Source organism: Lepidothrix coronata, unplaced genomic scaffold (assembly GCF_001604755.1).
Source record: "Lepidothrix coronata isolate B3197 unplaced genomic scaffold, Lepidothrix_coronata-1.0 Scaffold187, whole genome shotgun sequence".
In the NCBI taxonomy this organism is placed as follows: domain Eukaryota; kingdom Metazoa; phylum Chordata; class Aves; order Passeriformes; family Pipridae; genus Lepidothrix; species Lepidothrix coronata.
Window position 1 is genome coordinate 361,437 of NW_016690367.1, and position 16,305 is coordinate 377,741.

The 16,305-nt window shown below is 47.2% G+C and overlaps 1 protein-coding gene across 1 annotated transcript in view; it reads left to right on the forward strand.

The window, feature by feature from the left end:
* HMGN2 (high mobility group nucleosomal binding domain 2) overlaps positions 1-1,918 on the forward strand; it is an 8,325-nt gene extending 6,407 nt beyond the window's left edge. Inside the window, exons 2-4 of the mRNA XM_017830999.1 lie at positions 173-223; positions 494-589; positions 987-1,918. Coding sequence (XP_017686488.1) covers positions 173-223; positions 494-589; positions 987-1,022 — 183 coding nt within the window. The 3' untranslated portion in view covers positions 1,023-1,918. The remainder of the gene's footprint in view (positions 1-172; positions 224-493; positions 590-986) is intronic.
* Positions 1,919-16,305: the final 14,387 nt, after the last annotated feature.

Here is a 16,305-nt window from a genome sequence, read left to right on the forward strand (position 1 = left end):
CTGCCCCATCCCTGGAAGTGTCCAAGGCCAGGTTGGATGTGGCTTGGAGCAACCTGGGCTGGTGGAAGGTGTCCCTGCCCATGGCAGGGGGGCGGAACAAAATGATCTTTAAGGTCCCTTCTGACCCAAACCATCCATGATTCTCTAACACAAGGTTTTCCCTCCCTTGCAGAAACCTGCTCCTCCAAAGCCAGAGCCCAAACCTAAAAAGGCAGCTCCAAAGGTGAGTTGTGTCAGTGCTGTTTCGAGAGCTAAATGGGCTGTGAGGTTTAGCTTTGATTGGCGACAGCTAATAAACCCTTGACTAGATTGACCCGTGTTGTCACTTCGTAAAGTGGCACTGGAAACTTCCAGATTTTACAAAATTTGTGTTAAAAATAGCGAAGTGAAGACTGTTCACAGTGGTTGTCAGTCCCTTGAACACACAGGTTGTTGTGTTACCAACACCCAGCTGTTGCTAACTGACAGCAAAAATACCCCCTTGCCTTTACAGAAGAGCGAGAAGGTGCCCAAGGGGAAGAAAGGAAAAGCTGATGCTGGCAAGGAGGGAAACAACCCTGCAGAAAACGGAGATGCCAAAACAGACCAGGTATCACAGCACCCTGCCTTACATCAGGATTCACTCCTTTCCCTCTCAAACAGGGACAGGTCTTGGCTTGTGCTAACGAAGAGGAACTGTTGCTTATTCACACCCGTTGCTTATGACACTTAAAGACACATCCACATCCAAAGAGTTAAAGTTGTCTGTTTGCCAGGTGCTGTCGCCAGTTACTGTTCTGGCTCTGTGAAGTTTGCACCTGTAAAGCAACTTAAGTTGTCTTTTACGGTACCTCAAATGCTAGATTTGATGCTATTAAAAATTATTTTATTTAAAATCAGAGCGCTGCAGCCCAAGGAACACTTGGCTCTGCTCAGGGATTTGTCATTTAGAAAAACGAGTTTCTGTTCGTTTTATGTGTTGACTTGCTCCCCTTTTTTCTTTCCAGGCGCAGAAAGCCGAAGGTGCTGGTGAAGCCAAGTAAAAACGTGTGAATTTTTGATAACTGTGTACTTCTGGTGACTGTACAGTTTGAAATACTATTTTTTATCAAGTTTTATAACAATGCAGAATTTTGGTTTACTTTTTTTTAAGCTATGTTGTTAGCACACAGACCGCTTCGTTGTTGTGTTTTGGGGGGAGGGTGGAGGGGTGGGGGGGGGGGGCAGGGGGGGCAAATGTCATTTAGTCTATTTCTCAAAACCTAAATTTTAATAAGAAAAGCTTTTTCCAGTCCCCCAGTTTTTTGGAAGAAGGGCCCTTCCTGCAGGGATGAGGGAGGGATTCCTGATGCTGCGTGTCAGTCAGTCGAGTCCAAGTGAACATCAAAGCTCCCAAGGTGCCGTTGCCCACTCCAAAACCCCAATGCCACCAGTTTTCCTTTGGTGTCTCCCTGTTTACCCAGAGCCCGTCACTCCAAAACACGGCAAAACCGGCATTTTTTGGGACGTACCACACTCAATCCACTGTCAGGTGATCCGGATTCCTTGGTGTCTTAATTTGGGATACACTGGCTCAAAAAACGGAGCTGCGCTTCCTCTTTTCTATTGTGGATCTTCAGATACAGAAACCTGCCTTTATAAATTTTATTCTGCTGTAAAAAAAGTCAGGGTCGGTGTGTGCAGAGTTGTCAAACAACGTGCTGGTGTGAACGTGTCCACCCTCACTCTAAAAGTTTTCCCTCTACAAAGTGTGAGCTGAAGATTCCTAACGGTTCCATAGCAACTTTTCCGTTTCACTAGTCCACAAAAGGGAGGGGAGTTTGACAGTTGTTTGTAAAATGTTGCAGATTGTAGCCCATGTCCTGCCTAAATTGCCATGATTGTTCATGAAAAGTACCTTTAATAAAGCTGGATACGGTTTGGCTTGGACTGTTCTTAATGCTCTCTAATTTCTCTTGCCTTTATTTCGTTTAAGAACTTGCTGTGTGCGTGCCTGTGTTTATTTTTTTCATTCAGATAATTAGCTCAGTCTTAGTGTGCCACTGCAAAGTGGGATTTCCTTACCTAAAAGCAAGGTTTCCTTAACTAAAAACTAGGTTGGCTGCAGGATGTGTCGAAACTTCAGCTTACTGGGAAGGCCCAAAATGAAGCATGTAAGTGAATCTACTGAGATAAATTATCCTCTTTATTGTAAAAAAAAAATGGTACTGTGTAAAACAGGATTACAGTGATCTTGCAGTTGCTGCAGAGAAAAGCAAATTCTGGTGAGCTTTTCTTGGGAGTGAAACCAGAACTGGCTCCATAAAACCGATGATGTGTTACATTTCTGCACTTAAATTTGAATATTGTTGCTCCTGCTAATCGAATCCAGACCTGGCTGTGGTAGTGACTAAGCAGGAGACGAGATTTGTTGGGTAAAAATGCACCATTTTTATAGTTGCTACTTAGACTCCAGAGCAGAGCCAAGCCCAAACCCCCTGTGTAAACGTCTCCTCCAGTGACTGTCAGATGGAATATTTTTTCCATCTCTGCTTGGCCTTGCCTGGGATTTCAGTGTCTGTTTGTGATTAAGTTCAGTGACCTGTTTCAACCTGTGCTGATTTCAGAGGGATTCCAGTGAAAACGAGCAGGGCAGAGTTCCACATCCAGAGGTTTTCAGTGTCAGGAGTGCTGGGGAGTGTTCTGGAGCTGCTGCACCTACAGAGAACAGTGAGATGTGCTAATGTGAACTGCTCCATCTTGTGTTACTGTAGCTGGTATGTCACATTCGCCCTAGCAAATAGAAATAATGATGAATAATCCTGTTTAATAGTCTCTAATAAACCCCACCCAGAAGCAGCAGCTTAGAAACAGCTCCTGACCGGTGGCTCAGGCAGCCAAGCAGTGGGATGTGGCTGCTGGAAGGCTGTGGCTTCCCAGCAGTGGGAGCAGGGAGAGGAGGTTGGTGGTTGTCCAGGGTGTTCTCCAAGAGGTGCAGCTTGGGAGGAGCCCTGTGTGGGGTTGAGGTGTTGGGAAAAGCGGGAAGCGAGTCCAGGAGTGACCAGAATGGCTGTTGGGGTTCTGTGACATCTCTCTGGTTCGCTGTGCCTTGCTCCCATCATAGGGATGGTGGGAGGTGTGGACTTGGGATTTCCCAATGAATCCCAGCTTTCCAAGTACCAGAGGGGACGAGTCTTGGAAGCTGTGGAGTGGTCTGGGACCTGGGCACAGGCTGGGTGACACTGGGTGGTGAAATTGGGATTTCACCCAATAACGTAACTGCATTAAAATAACAATTATGTTTTTAAATCTGCAAGTTTGAAATAGCCTACCTTGCTTTTGCAGAGTTTTACCTTGTTGGGTATCTACAAAGAGGATGAGCACTTCCAAAGGAATTGGGCTCTGAAGGGGTTGCTGCTGACCAAGTTGCCGAGAGGAATGTTCTTGTGTTTTCCTTTATCCTGCTCTGGAATCTACGTGCTGATCCAAACATCCCCATGTAAAAGATGTTATAAAGGAGTTTTAACCCCCCCCCCATGGGTGATTCTGTGCCATGACTTGGTGAGGGCTCTGTCTCTTCTCCACAGAAATCAATGGATATTTTTAGTGCTGAGATTCCAAGCTCTTGCTACATCTGAGGTGCTTCCCAGTGGACGTGCCCTGCGCTGGAATTATTGGCCTGTTGGGCTTGACTCAACTCGCAGGGCTCATCTATTTCTCCTTAAGCAAATAGAGGGTGAGGGATGCTAAAGCCAGTAAATCCAACTAATTAGCTGTGTAAATTAAAGCTGAGGAGCTCTGTGCTGCAGCCCGTGCATGGTTAGTGGTTAGAGGCACCACAAATCTGCATCGCCGCCTGCCAGAACGCCTGAAGCTAAAAAGGAAGTTTTTCTGTTAAATTGTAATCATTTTACATGGAAAATGGCCTCTGTGTATCTGCTGGGAGTGGGATTTGTGCTGCCTGGTGCAGTTAACAAGCCGGTCTGCCAGGTGGGCTCTGCATCAGCACAGGATTTTGTCCTGTTTGTGTGAGTCTTTGGAAACTGGAGATCACCAGTTTGATGGGAACACACGTGAAACCCCCAACAATCTTCCTGTTGGAGGGTACCAGTGCTGTGCAGCAATGTGCAATTATTTTCCAACTGAAAAGGTGCAGGGAGTATCCTCTTTCCAGTCAAGCCGAGGATCCTCTCTGGTGAGACCCCACCTGCAGAGCTGCATCCATCCCTGGGCTCCCCAGCACAGGAAGGACATGGAGCTGTTGGAGCAAGTCCAGAGGAGACCACCAAGATCATCAGAGGGATGGAGCACTGTGAGGAAATTTGGGAGAAATTTGTGGCCTTCCAGTGAAGGGAGCCTTCAAGAAAGATGGAGAGAGATGCTTACAAGGGCCTGGAGTGACAGGGCTTCAAGCTAAAAGATAATAGGTTCAGATTATTTGATTATTTAGATTATTTGGAAAAAGTGACAGCATCCTCCTCCTGTCCCTGAGCCCTGCCACGGGTGGGGATGAAAAGGAACAGGGAAGGAAAATGGCCTAAATTCAGTGAGTGCATCCAGCAGATACTGAGTTTCAGGATCATTTGTGTCAGAAGAATCACCCAGCTTGATGGCACGGGGATTTCATTGTCCCTAAATCATCCCAGATATGGTAATACCATACCCAGGGACTAATATTGCTGACTATAATTCCTGGGAAATGGCTCCTTATCCTGCAGTTCGTGGAGATGAAATGGAGCTCAAGTTAAATTCACAATTTACAGAGTGAGCCCATCGTTTGTAAGGGATGGGAAGGAGATGGCACAGGGGGAGCTGGTGCTGAGTAGAGTTGATTGAGGCTAATAAAGAGCTTTAGTAAGTTGGCTTTAGAAGATTTCTGATGTGAAAGGCTGGGTTGTTTTTAAAACCTTTTATTGAAAACTGTTTTGTCAATCTTTTGGGGGTTTTAACCGTCTCCTTGCAAAGGGAGCCAGAAAATCTGCGGCGTGGCAGAAGGAACAGCAACAGAAATCAGCAGGGAAAACCTACTAAATGTGAGATCTTTTAAAGTGCATTAAAGCCTCCAAACAAGAGCATTTCATGGCCTTAAATACAACAAACCAGCCTGGAGAAAGTACTTGGAAAATGTAGAAGGAACATCCCCACAGTGGCTGAGATGACCCGGGTGTGGAGCAGCTCATCCCTCCACCTTCCAAAGCACCTGCAGGTACTTACAGGGCTTGGCATCTTGCTGCTGGACATATAAACCCCAACCTTTCTAGTTTTCCCCTTCTAAACAGGTTTGATAGTGGATTTAATTTAATTTATTTTTGCTCAGTTATCCCACTGAGTTTTACTTTTGGATTTTTACCAAATTCCCTTCCAGGCAGCAGCTCTCTCCCCTGCTCTCAAGCTTGTTGGTTGCCACTGCTGTGCAGAGGTGAGTGTACATGGAGCTAGAGAGGAGTTACTATTAGATTTCTATTAATCTGGTTACTCTAGATTACTATTTTGGCATTGCCCAGACAGATTTTGTTTGCCTTTAGTCTAATGAAGTGGTATCTTGGTGCCTCTTGGTGAAATTCAGTGTTACCTCAGCACAAGAGCTGAACATACCTGTACTGGGGGTTCTGAGTTTAGCCTGAGGACTGATTGTAAATTATAGCAACTACATTAGTTTTTCTCATAATTTCCTTCTTACTGGAGGTGATACCAGAGGTTGTTCCCGTGCTGTGGGTGTTTGGTGAATGGGTTTTGTTGGCCTGCAGCCTGGTGGGAGATGCCCAGGTTTCCCTGCCATGCCAGGATCCAATTAGCTTCCTTGTTGCCAAAGCCCTGCAGAGGAAAATTCCATTGATACTGAATCAATTTCTCCTGCAAAAAAAAAATGACAGAAGTAAGCTGGATCTGAGGCAGGTTGGCAGGGGAAGGCTGGATTTGGCAGCCCCACGGTGTCTCCTTGCCACGGCCCAGTGGACTCGGGGATTTGCGCGGTGCCGTTTAGCTCATTAACACGCTTTGATTAACAAACTGTTCCTTCCCTTCGCCACACGGTGGTACCAGGAAACACAGAATCGGGGCCTGGAGATCAACAAATGGCAGGGAGCATCCAAAACCAGCTCAGAAAACTTGGGGAGACTGGACCTGGTTTGTCATGGTCTAATCTGAGTTATTTTCTTTTAGAAAGCAGAAGTGCTGCTCCAGCATCCTCCGTGTTCTGCCACCATCAGAGGCTCAGACTTTGTCAAACAATACTCACCAGAGCAGTCTGAGGCCCCTCTGAGCCTCTCTTTCTACTTTTTGTTATGTTTTTGCTCAAAATCCAGTCAGAGTTCTCAATTCCTCATCGGTTTACAGGCATAGCTGACATTTCACAGGAATCTATCCATGGTATATCAAGCCTTTGAACTTAGGCTTCCCAAATTCTATTTTAAGAATCACTGGACCATTTCTTTTCCTCCTCAGGCCATTATTGCAGCTGCTGTGGCTCATGTCCTGAAAGTTTGAGCCTAAACTAGAGCTGCTGCTATCCATCTCATCTGTCCTCAGCTGGGGAAGGGATACTTTATCCTAAACCTGGATTTAAATAGGAATCATATAAGCCTGGTCACTTGAAGGCTTGTTGGCACAAACTACTTATATCAGACTTGCTGAATCTTCAACCTGAGATCACAAAATAAATAATTATGTCCAAAAAAATAATACTTTCTCCATTGGAAAGCTCCCTGTGCTTTTTGTCATGTTTCCTTTTGCTTTTGTGTGCCAGTATTTGAGTGCACGTGCTTTTTCTCTGCAAGCAAAACCTAGGGAGTTGAACTGTAATATCTGTGCTAGTTCACAATCTCTTCAAAAGTCTCACCAGGGCGATTTTTCTCATGCTGTAAAACTGTGGGCCCACTTTGCCAGCCAGTAACTTTTACCAGCATTGCATTTAAGAGTCACAGAACGTCATCCTGTGACGCGTCTTAGGCTGAAGCAATGCCATTAATTGCTGGTTTTCCTTCACCTTTTACATTATCAAAAAGCCCCTAGTGTTTGAGTTATCTCCTTCTAGCACATGCTTTCCATGTTTGCCTTTTCCAAGGAGCAGTGTGTAAAGCTGGAAAGGAAGTGGCTGCTTCCCAGAGCTGGCGAGATTGCAGGGGAAGCACTTGACACCCTCATGATACTTCCTTGAAGTGGATGCAAAACAGAAAGATGAGCTCCTGGTAAGCCAAACTCATTCCTCTGCTTCAGTTCTCAGTACCTGCCTGGGGCAGGGATTTATGAATTTATTGGGATGGGGATTTATGCTTTTATTGGGATGTGAATTAATGAATTTATTGGGATGGGAATTTATGCATTTATTGGGGCAGGGATTTATGCATTTTTTGGATGAACTGGGCAAAACACCAACCCAGAATTGTAGGGAAAAGGCAGAGATTTCCAGTCACAAGTATAAATGCTGTGGCATGAAAACATAGCAAACATTGAAACCAAATGTTTCGGGGACATCTGAGTGTGGTGAAAAACGTGATTTTATTCCCATGTCTCCATTGAACAGATCCTGTCACCATGCCCTGGTAGTTCCTGGATAATAAACCTAGGGTGGTTGTCCCGTGATTAGCAAAACAAGCAGACCAGGGTTCCCATCCATTTGCAGGGAGTGCTTTGGGAGTTTGGCTTATTGATTAACTGAGTGAATGAACGATTTTTTATCAGCAGTGCAGGGGTGAGCCACTGGTTTGGGTTTGGGGAGGAAAAGCCAGGCTGGACAGGGCTGGTCTAGTGCAAGGTGTCCCTGCTCATGGCAAGGGTGTGGGATGAGATGAGCTGCAAGGTGCCTTCCAACCCAAACATTCTGGAATTCTATGAAAACAATAGGCCAGCTCAGCCCAGACTTGGGAATGCTGATAAACCCTTCCCTCCCAGGAGGAGGTCTGGTTGGCAGCCCCGCTGCTGGGACTGATGTGTGCTGGCTCCAGCTCCGTGATATCCTACACTGTGAGCCTGCCTTGCACACAGGAGCAAACAGATTGTTTAAGATAAACCGCCCCAATGTCACCCCAAGGTCCTTGTCACATGCCATGTGCCCAGACCTGGGTCTGAGCATTCCCAGCCCCTGTGCACCAGAGCAGTGAGAACTGCAGTGCTTTGGGTTCCAACCTCAGAGTCCTTGGGTTCCTGCCTGGCACGAGGGAACAGTGTCTGAGCAGGTAACATTGCACAACCAGACAGGGGTGAGGACAGAACTGTGACTTCCTCGTGCCGGTGTGCAGCTCCCAGCACAGTTCCCATGCTCTGCTTCCTTGTGAACCTCCCTGTGCAGTGCCGGGCTCTCCTCACAGGAGGCAATCTTCCAGCATCCCCACCTCCATTTAGACACAGTCCCCATCTTACATTGGGAGACAAATAACTCCCTTTTCCCCCTGGCTGGTGCAAAGAACTGCAGGACCACGAGGGGTAACAAACCTACTCTGTGCAGGCTGCTTTGCTTTGTTCTTGAGCTGCTTTGCTTTGTTCTTGAGCTGCTTTGCTTTGTTCTTGAGCTGCTTTGCTTTGTTCTTGAGCTGCTTTGCTTTCTGCCATAACCCTTTCACTTCACGGAAGGATTGATTTCTAAGACCATAGTGCTGATATTTAAACCCATCTGTTTCTGTGTGTACAGTGGTGATATTTAAACCCATGCCTGTGCCTTCCTCTTCCAAAGGCTTCTGCTGGTGATCTCGTAGAAGGGACATTTATCTGTTGGTAATTGACTCCCATATTAACTTCCAACTGGCAAACAGCTGCCAAAAAACTGTTTCCCTTCTCTGTTGATCAATAGTCCCTTTCAACAAGTATCTGGTGTTACTGAGTGTTAACAGCTAATAGCACTATGATTCTTATACTATTTTAAGGACTGTAGCATATCCCAGAGTCCTTATAGCTGATAGAATGCTTTCGAGTTAAATAATGTTACATCAGATGTTATTTATTATCAATTTCCCACACGCTGACCCTCTTTCCACCCTATCTTGTGCTGGGCAGCTGCCACGGGACATTTATCTCCAACATTATGTCAGTGGCTTCTTAGGCTGAGGGGGAAAATGATTCTGTGCAGACTGTAAGTAGAAAAATGAGACAGCAGGTCTGGCCAGGAATTTCTGAAACCAGGTTGGGAGCAAATATCTGATTTCTCCCGGGAAAAGGGTGAAAGGAGCCATTACCCACCATACAAGTTTCAGCTTTGCTGTCACTGAAGTCAGTGGCAAAACTCAAACCAGCTTCCAGGGTTGGAGCAGTTTAGACTGCTCACTGCCTCTTCCAAAACATTTACTGGCATAAAATAACACCCACTGAAGCTTTTATCCACCCATTGGGTGGCAAAATACTTGATTAATCAAGTTTTTACTTTGTAAATTGCTGTTAATCAGCGGCTGGAGACTCATGGGAGAGCAAAGCACAGGCGAGTGAGAGGGAAGGTTCTTGAATTCTTGAACGTGAATGCTGGGACACATTTCTCTATAAAAGATACTTAGTTCTCAGTGATAAAACTTCACCATCTGATCGACACCACCCTCCCCTCTGCACAGTAGAGGAAAGGCACAGCCACAGCATGAGAAAGAGGTGGCTTCAATCACATGGGTGCCCACAAAGTTTGGAGGAAGAAAGATAAAAGTGAGCTCTTGCTTTTGATGCTAGAAATTATCTTTTCTGAGCAGCTCTGGAGTATGACAATAAAATGAGAGCAGCACCCAAGACTTAGGCAGGTGGATTTGTAGGCTGCTAATGGAAAACCCTTTGGGCTGAACTTGCAGTGCCTGGGTGGGCACTAAATAATTTCGAGAGAGGATTTTTCTAGTTAAGAGTCAAGTGGTTCCTCCCTTGTCAGCAGGGGTTTGAGTACTCTTGATAAACTCACCCAGCAGGGCACCAAGCATCTCCTCAGAGAGCCAGTAAAGGTCCAGCTGGACAGTCCTGACATTTCTAATACAAACCACAAGAGACTCTTTGGGAAGAAGAACATCTAAAGAGCAGCCTCCAAGCTCCTTGCTTCACTCAGGAAGGTGAGAGGAGGGAAAGAGCAATTTAATAGTCAAGCACAAAGTACAAGCCTTGTATTTTACAGAGTGTTGCAAGACGTGCAATCCTGCAAAATATCCAAGAGCCTCACTAAATCCAGAATCTGTTTGTTTGGGGGTTTTTTGTAATGCTGATGAGGGACAGATGGATTTTCTTTTTCCAGGGAATCGGGTTTCTGACATCACTGAACCTCTTGTGCCTTTTGTTCACTCCCAAACAAGGAAACCATTGAGCACAGTGTCAATGTATCTCCTACCTGGCCGTGAAGCTGAGTCATACCTGTGCTCTGTGCTGCCTGAAGCAGTTTCTAAAACACAGAAAACAAGTATTGTTGGAAGTTGGAGACCTGCTCTTCTCTCCTTAAATGATAAAGGCTCCTCTTTCTCCCACCTCTTCAAAAAATCGTGCTTGTGTTACGCCTTCCTATGTAATACAGTCAGTCATTAGGCCAAGATATTCCCAGCCAGCATCATTTCTCACAGTTTAGAAGTTTATTTCTCTGCCTGGTTTTGGGATGTGGCTTTTCAAGGCTGGATGTGTGCAATGGTCTCTGCTTACTAAGAGGACTGAGCAGTAAAATGCTGCAGGTCGTGTATTCTCTCTGAAATCAGAAATAAAGCTTGGCTTCCCCCTGAGGAAAATAGTGCTCTGGGGTCTTTGGGCTTCTCAGCAGGATTTCTGACATTCACTTCCAACTTTAAAACGGTTTCCTTATTTTTTAGGTGGAGTGATAGCATCCCAAACCCCAGGATGGGGTAATTAGGAACAGGTATCTGTGTGTGCCCTCTGCCACGCAGGACGAGACTTGTTCAGCTTGCAGGATGTCGTCCCGAGACCACAAACACTGGGATGACATCTTCCTCTCACTGGGACTCTGTTGAAATGTGTTTTTGTGTTCCCCTCCCCTGTCTGGAGAAGCTGGGAGCTGTGTGCCCTGGAAGGGCATCTTTTTGTATCCACTTGAAAGCCCCATCACTTGTTTACAAGATCTTAAACCTAAAAGAGCCATAAAACCCCACTGTACTTAGTGCTGTGTTTACTCAGGTTTCTCCCTGGCTGGGGTCGGTGCAAACAGCCCTGGCAGCTTCACTCCTGTTTACAGTCTCCAATAGTTTTCTCTTTCATGTTATCCCTCCCTCACATATCCCTGCACTGGAATAAACTACAAACATAGCTGTGTGCTCCATTAAAAACAAGGTTTGCCAGATAACTCGCTCTAAATAACTTCCCACCTGGGCTGCAAACCTGCTTTAAAAATTAAATTTAAAAAAAAAAAGAAAAAAAAAAGGTAAGGAATTGCTTTTGTTCTGTATGGGGTTTTGAAAAAGCCTTTTTCAGGTAGAAAAAGGATACTTTTATGGAAGAAATGCTTCCCCGTGAGGGTGGGGAGGCCCTGGCACAGGTTGCCCAGAGAAGCTGTGGCTGCCCCATCCCTGGAAGTGTTCAAGGCCAGGTTGGACAGGGCTTGGAGCAACCTGGGCTAGTGGAAGGTGTCCCTGCCAGGAGGGTGGAACAAAATGATCTTTAAGGTCCCTTCTGACCCAAACCATTCCATGATTCAAAGTGTAGTTTGAGCCACTCTTGCCCTCTCATGTTTTGAAGGAAGAGCTGGTCGGGGGAGCCTGCAGAGCTCGGCTGGGGTGTGTGTGCTGAGCACAGCAAGTGCTGCAGCCGGCAGAGCCCAGGCCCTCAGCAGCTTGTCAGGAATCCAAAAGGCTGGATGGGCTGTGAAACAGCTCCTCTGAGGTCCCAGGAAACAGCCAAAGGTTAGGGCAGAACCACAGGCAATTGGGCAGAGCATTATTGGCCTCGCATAGCTCGAATACCTAAAAACCGAGTCACCTCCCACTCTCCCCTCTGATGATGTGAAGAGATGTCTGTGTTTGAAACAGATGGTTTTCTCCTTTTCTTCGGATGTCCGGGGCTGTGTCCTGCGCTGGAGCTGGAGCTGGAGCCGACCACCCCTCGCTTATTTGCATCCAGGAAAGGGAAGGTAACTGATACAGGAGACGGGCAGCGATTGTATCCATGACAACCAGCAGAAATGGCCTCGCTGCCTCGCAGCTCCTTCCCCATCGCCTTCCCAGGGCACACCCCGGCTCCGACGGGTCCCTCTCCTCAAGGCACCTCTTGGCTGCAGTTCAGTGTTCCTCAGAGATATGCACAAAATCCACAAATTAAGCACATTTCCCGGAGCCAACGCAGCAGAATTCCCCGGCTTGAGCTGCGTGTGCTTCACCGAGGGGCTCCCTGGGAGGGGTTTCGGGAGATCCGGATGCAGGGATGGTGTGGTTTACACAAACACGACGTAGGAGCAGGGTGGGCTTGGCAGACTGAGAGCCTGCAGAACCAGCAGGCAAAACGCAATTTATTCTGCTGGGAAAAAAAGGGTTTAGATACGTTAAATCCCTTCAGAAATGCAGGTGAGCCGAGCAAGGGAATGTGATTCTCACCTGTGCAGGAATGTCAGCAGAGGTTAAAGGTGTTTGCTCTGTGAATAAGCCTCAATCTGCACAATCCCTGTCCAGGGGAATGGGAGCTGCCTGGGCTGTGCTTCCCTAAGAGCTCTGCCTCCTGCTGCCTGCTGTGGTGCAGTTCCTGCATTCCAACCACTGCCTGGACCTGCCTTGGAAAACGCTGGCATTTGAGGCAGCTGCAATCGCACCCAGCGCTGGGGAACAGAAAGAAATCTGTCAGAAAAGCAAAGAGCTGTTAAACACAGCCAGTTTTTCTCATTTCCAGGGGCCCCTGCTCTGTATCTTCAACGTGGTTTGTACCACGCTGAGGAAGAATGTTCCTGGGATCAAAACAAGGTGATCCATCATCTCTTCCTCCACAGTGGCAAAACAAAGCAGAAGAGGCAAAGAAATGAGATGGTGAATAGAGAGCTGGGGTTTAGAAGACAGGACCTGCCCTGGCATCTCAAGTGTGACTCAGTTTCCCTGTGAGGACAGTGGGACAACAACGAGCTCTGGAGCCGATTAGTCAATATTAGAAGTACAAAGAGGGTTGCTGTGAGCTCTAATTAATTGACTGTCTTAGCAGATTACACGAGCCCGTAAATTGTAGCAGACATTTGGGGCTCAGCCTTGCGAGTTCTCGTGCCTGTGAGCTTTCTGCATTTCCTTGTGTGTGTGAAAGCACATCCCTGGATTCGGAAAAAGAGAGGATCCGGTGAGCCACGGGAGCTCTGTGTGGTGATGGGGAGAATCACTCGGCCAGCTTTTGGAATAACGAGGGAAAACTGGATCTGGTGAGGGTATGGACCAGTCTCCATCCCCTCTGGAACAGCTTCTTTTGGGGATGTTCTGGTTTTGGCTGGGATAGAGTTAATTTTCTTCTTAACTGGCTTAACGAATGTTGTCAGCCCCTCTGCAAAGGAAAATGTTACCCAGCCAGCCAGCTGCAGAGGCAAAAATATCCACAATTGTATCTGAGGAGGATTTGATGGGTTTAAAACCAAACTAAAACCCGCAGCATTTTGAATTTTCAGTGAATGCAGCACTGACAAAGGATCCAGCTGATCCAGAGGCTCTGTTTACCACGGCAGCAGCTCTCCCCAGCCTGCAACTGTCTCAGAAAAATGCCAGTCTATATGTTTTAATCACTGTATTTAGCCATGACACTCACCCAAACAGCAGATTTTGCTTTTCCTACCCTGATCCGGGATCAGGGATGCTTTTTACAGCTGTTCTTTGACTGGAAATACACCCTGGGGAACACCACTACCTCAATTTCTCTCACCCTGACATCCTGCCCTGGACTTAGCAGCAATCTCCTGTGGCACATTTCACCTTCTGTTAATCCAACTAGGATTCAGCATTATCTGGTGCAGGAATTGAGGGAAGGTCAGTCTGATAATACCTTCTATCAGCAGAGAGGTGGCTTCTCTTGGAGTCCTGGAGCTGGGGACTGAGAGAGGCCATAGAGTGTCCACCCAGCACTGCTGCTGAATTGCTGTGCTGCCACCAAGGCCTTTTTTGGGGTGTTATTATAATTTTGAGATACTGTAGAGCTACCTCAGCAAAATCTTCTCCTGGCCTTTAACAGAAGTAGCTGCAGAGACGCAGAGAGCAATAACTCACAAGTCATTTGTAAGACAGCAATGTCTTTAATTTGCTGTTTTACTAAAAGAAGTGGGGCAGGATAATTTGGCAGTTTTATTTAGGTGCAAAGGTATCACGGGTTTAGAGCCATTGTCTGTTTCCAGCCTGGAGAAGTCATTGCTCTGTAAAGCTTCATGATTTCTGTCTTTTGTCGAGTCCAGGGGCAGCCTGCCTGTCTCTGCCATGAAATATGATGGACTTGCTGCATCCCAAGAGACCTGCCAGGGGTAGAAACAGCAGCATTTCTGTTTCCCTCCCCTTCATAGGCCTTGCTCTGGATTTTGCCCCTGAACCTTTCACTGTGACCTTGCGAAGGAAAACCTGCTTTTCTACTATAACTCTTACAACATTTCAAAAGTAATTTATTTTTAACTTAAAAAAAAAAAAAAGTTTATAATTACAGCTGTGATTTTGGAATGAGAAATTTCCCAGGAGTTAATGACCAGCCTGAGATTCCCCCTTCAGCTGCTGCAGGTTCCTGCTCAGCACCTGATCCTGCCTGAATCCCACGAATGGAAGTTGGGAGGCATTTGGTGGGTCACCTGATGGGAAATGGCCTTTGTGCCTGGCACTACTGCTTAAATATTCCCTCTGGGCTTGTCACCTGGGTGGGAAGCTCCAAGTGCACCAGGATGTGATGGATTCACGGGGTCTGGCACTAAAGCACGGCAGGTCACCGAGTAGAGTATCATTCTCCTTCCAAAAAGGAAACAGAGAGCACTGTCCTGCACTCAGCTCCCTCTGCATCCCTACCCAGAGCAGAAGGAAAGGGAGATGAGTTTGGCAAACCAACGAAGAAGGTAAATGGGATTCTGGTATTGACATCACCATGTTATTGATGCCATTTAAAGCAGGTTGCAGCAGCTGGAGGCTGGATGTAACCAGCCGGCACATCGTGTTCCAGGCAGCGAGGGGAAATTACGGATGGCTTTGGAGCTGAGTGAATAACTCTCCACAAGATCTGCTTCAGCTCGCTCCAGCAGCAAGTGCCATGAGTTTAATTGGCTCTAACAGGACCTCACTTAGTACCAGCCGGGTGGATTTGTGCTGTTTAATGCCTTCGTCTGGGGCTGCAGCACGCACGGCACAGATGGAGGCTCCGAGCCCAGGACTCGGAGACAGCGATTCCCAGGCTTGGCTCAGGCACCGTCACCGTGGGAATTTCCTACACTCGGTTCCCCCACACGCAGAAAAGATGGCAGCTCTTTCCTAAATCACAAGCAGGTCCTGGTGATGACTCACGGAGCAGCTTCACGTGCTTTGGAGAGTCACCGGAATTTTTCAAAGCACCAGGCTCTGGCTTAATTCGGCTTTTTCAGAGTTCACTGCCCTTTGGGAACAGGTAAAGGGCCAAGGGCTGTAACCTGGGACACCTGCCCTCAGAATGCACAATCCCAGCTCCACTCAGGCTCATTAAATGTTTCCAGCCACACCTTGATGAAGTCAACCCTTAGCGATGCATCTTTGAACAAGATTTACTTTCATATTATTTTTTTTTTTAACAAACAGTTTTATAATGAAACATGAAAACATGGTGCATTGGGGTTTGGTAAAATGTGAGTAGAGCAAAACTTTCTCCTGTTTGAGAAACCTGACAGGTGAGAATTGCCAGGAATTCCTAACACCTGCACTTAAGGCACCTTTCCTCCAAGGCTCTCCAGAGGTGGATGTGTTCTTCACCCCTGTTTTGTAGGGAAGGTGGGGGGCACTGCAGGAGGTGATGAGCAGTGACTCCTGGCACATCTTGAATTTGGAATCTGGATTTCCCAGAGCAGTGCTAGGCACTGATAAGACACCTCAAATCCTGGGGCAGTTCTGGGCCCCTCATGACAAGGAAGACATTGAGGGGCAGGAGCGTGTCCACAGAAGGGAAGGGACTGGGGAAGGGTCTGGAGCACCAGGAGCACCTGAGGGAGCTGGAAGGGCTCAGCCTGGAGAAAAGGAGGCTCAGGGGGAACCTTCTCGCTCTCTGCAACTCCCTGACAGGAGGGGAGAGCCGGGCTCTGCTCCCAGGGAACAAGGGACTGGACAAGGGGAAACGACCTCAAGCTGTGCCAGCGGAGGGTCGGGTTGTATATTAGGGGAAATTTCTTCACCAAAATAGTGGTCAGGCATTGGAAGGGGCCGCCCAGGGCAGCGTTGGAGTCCCCATCCCCGGCGGGATTTAAAAACCCGGTGTAGATGCGGCACTCGGGGACATGGGTTGGGGTGTCCTTGG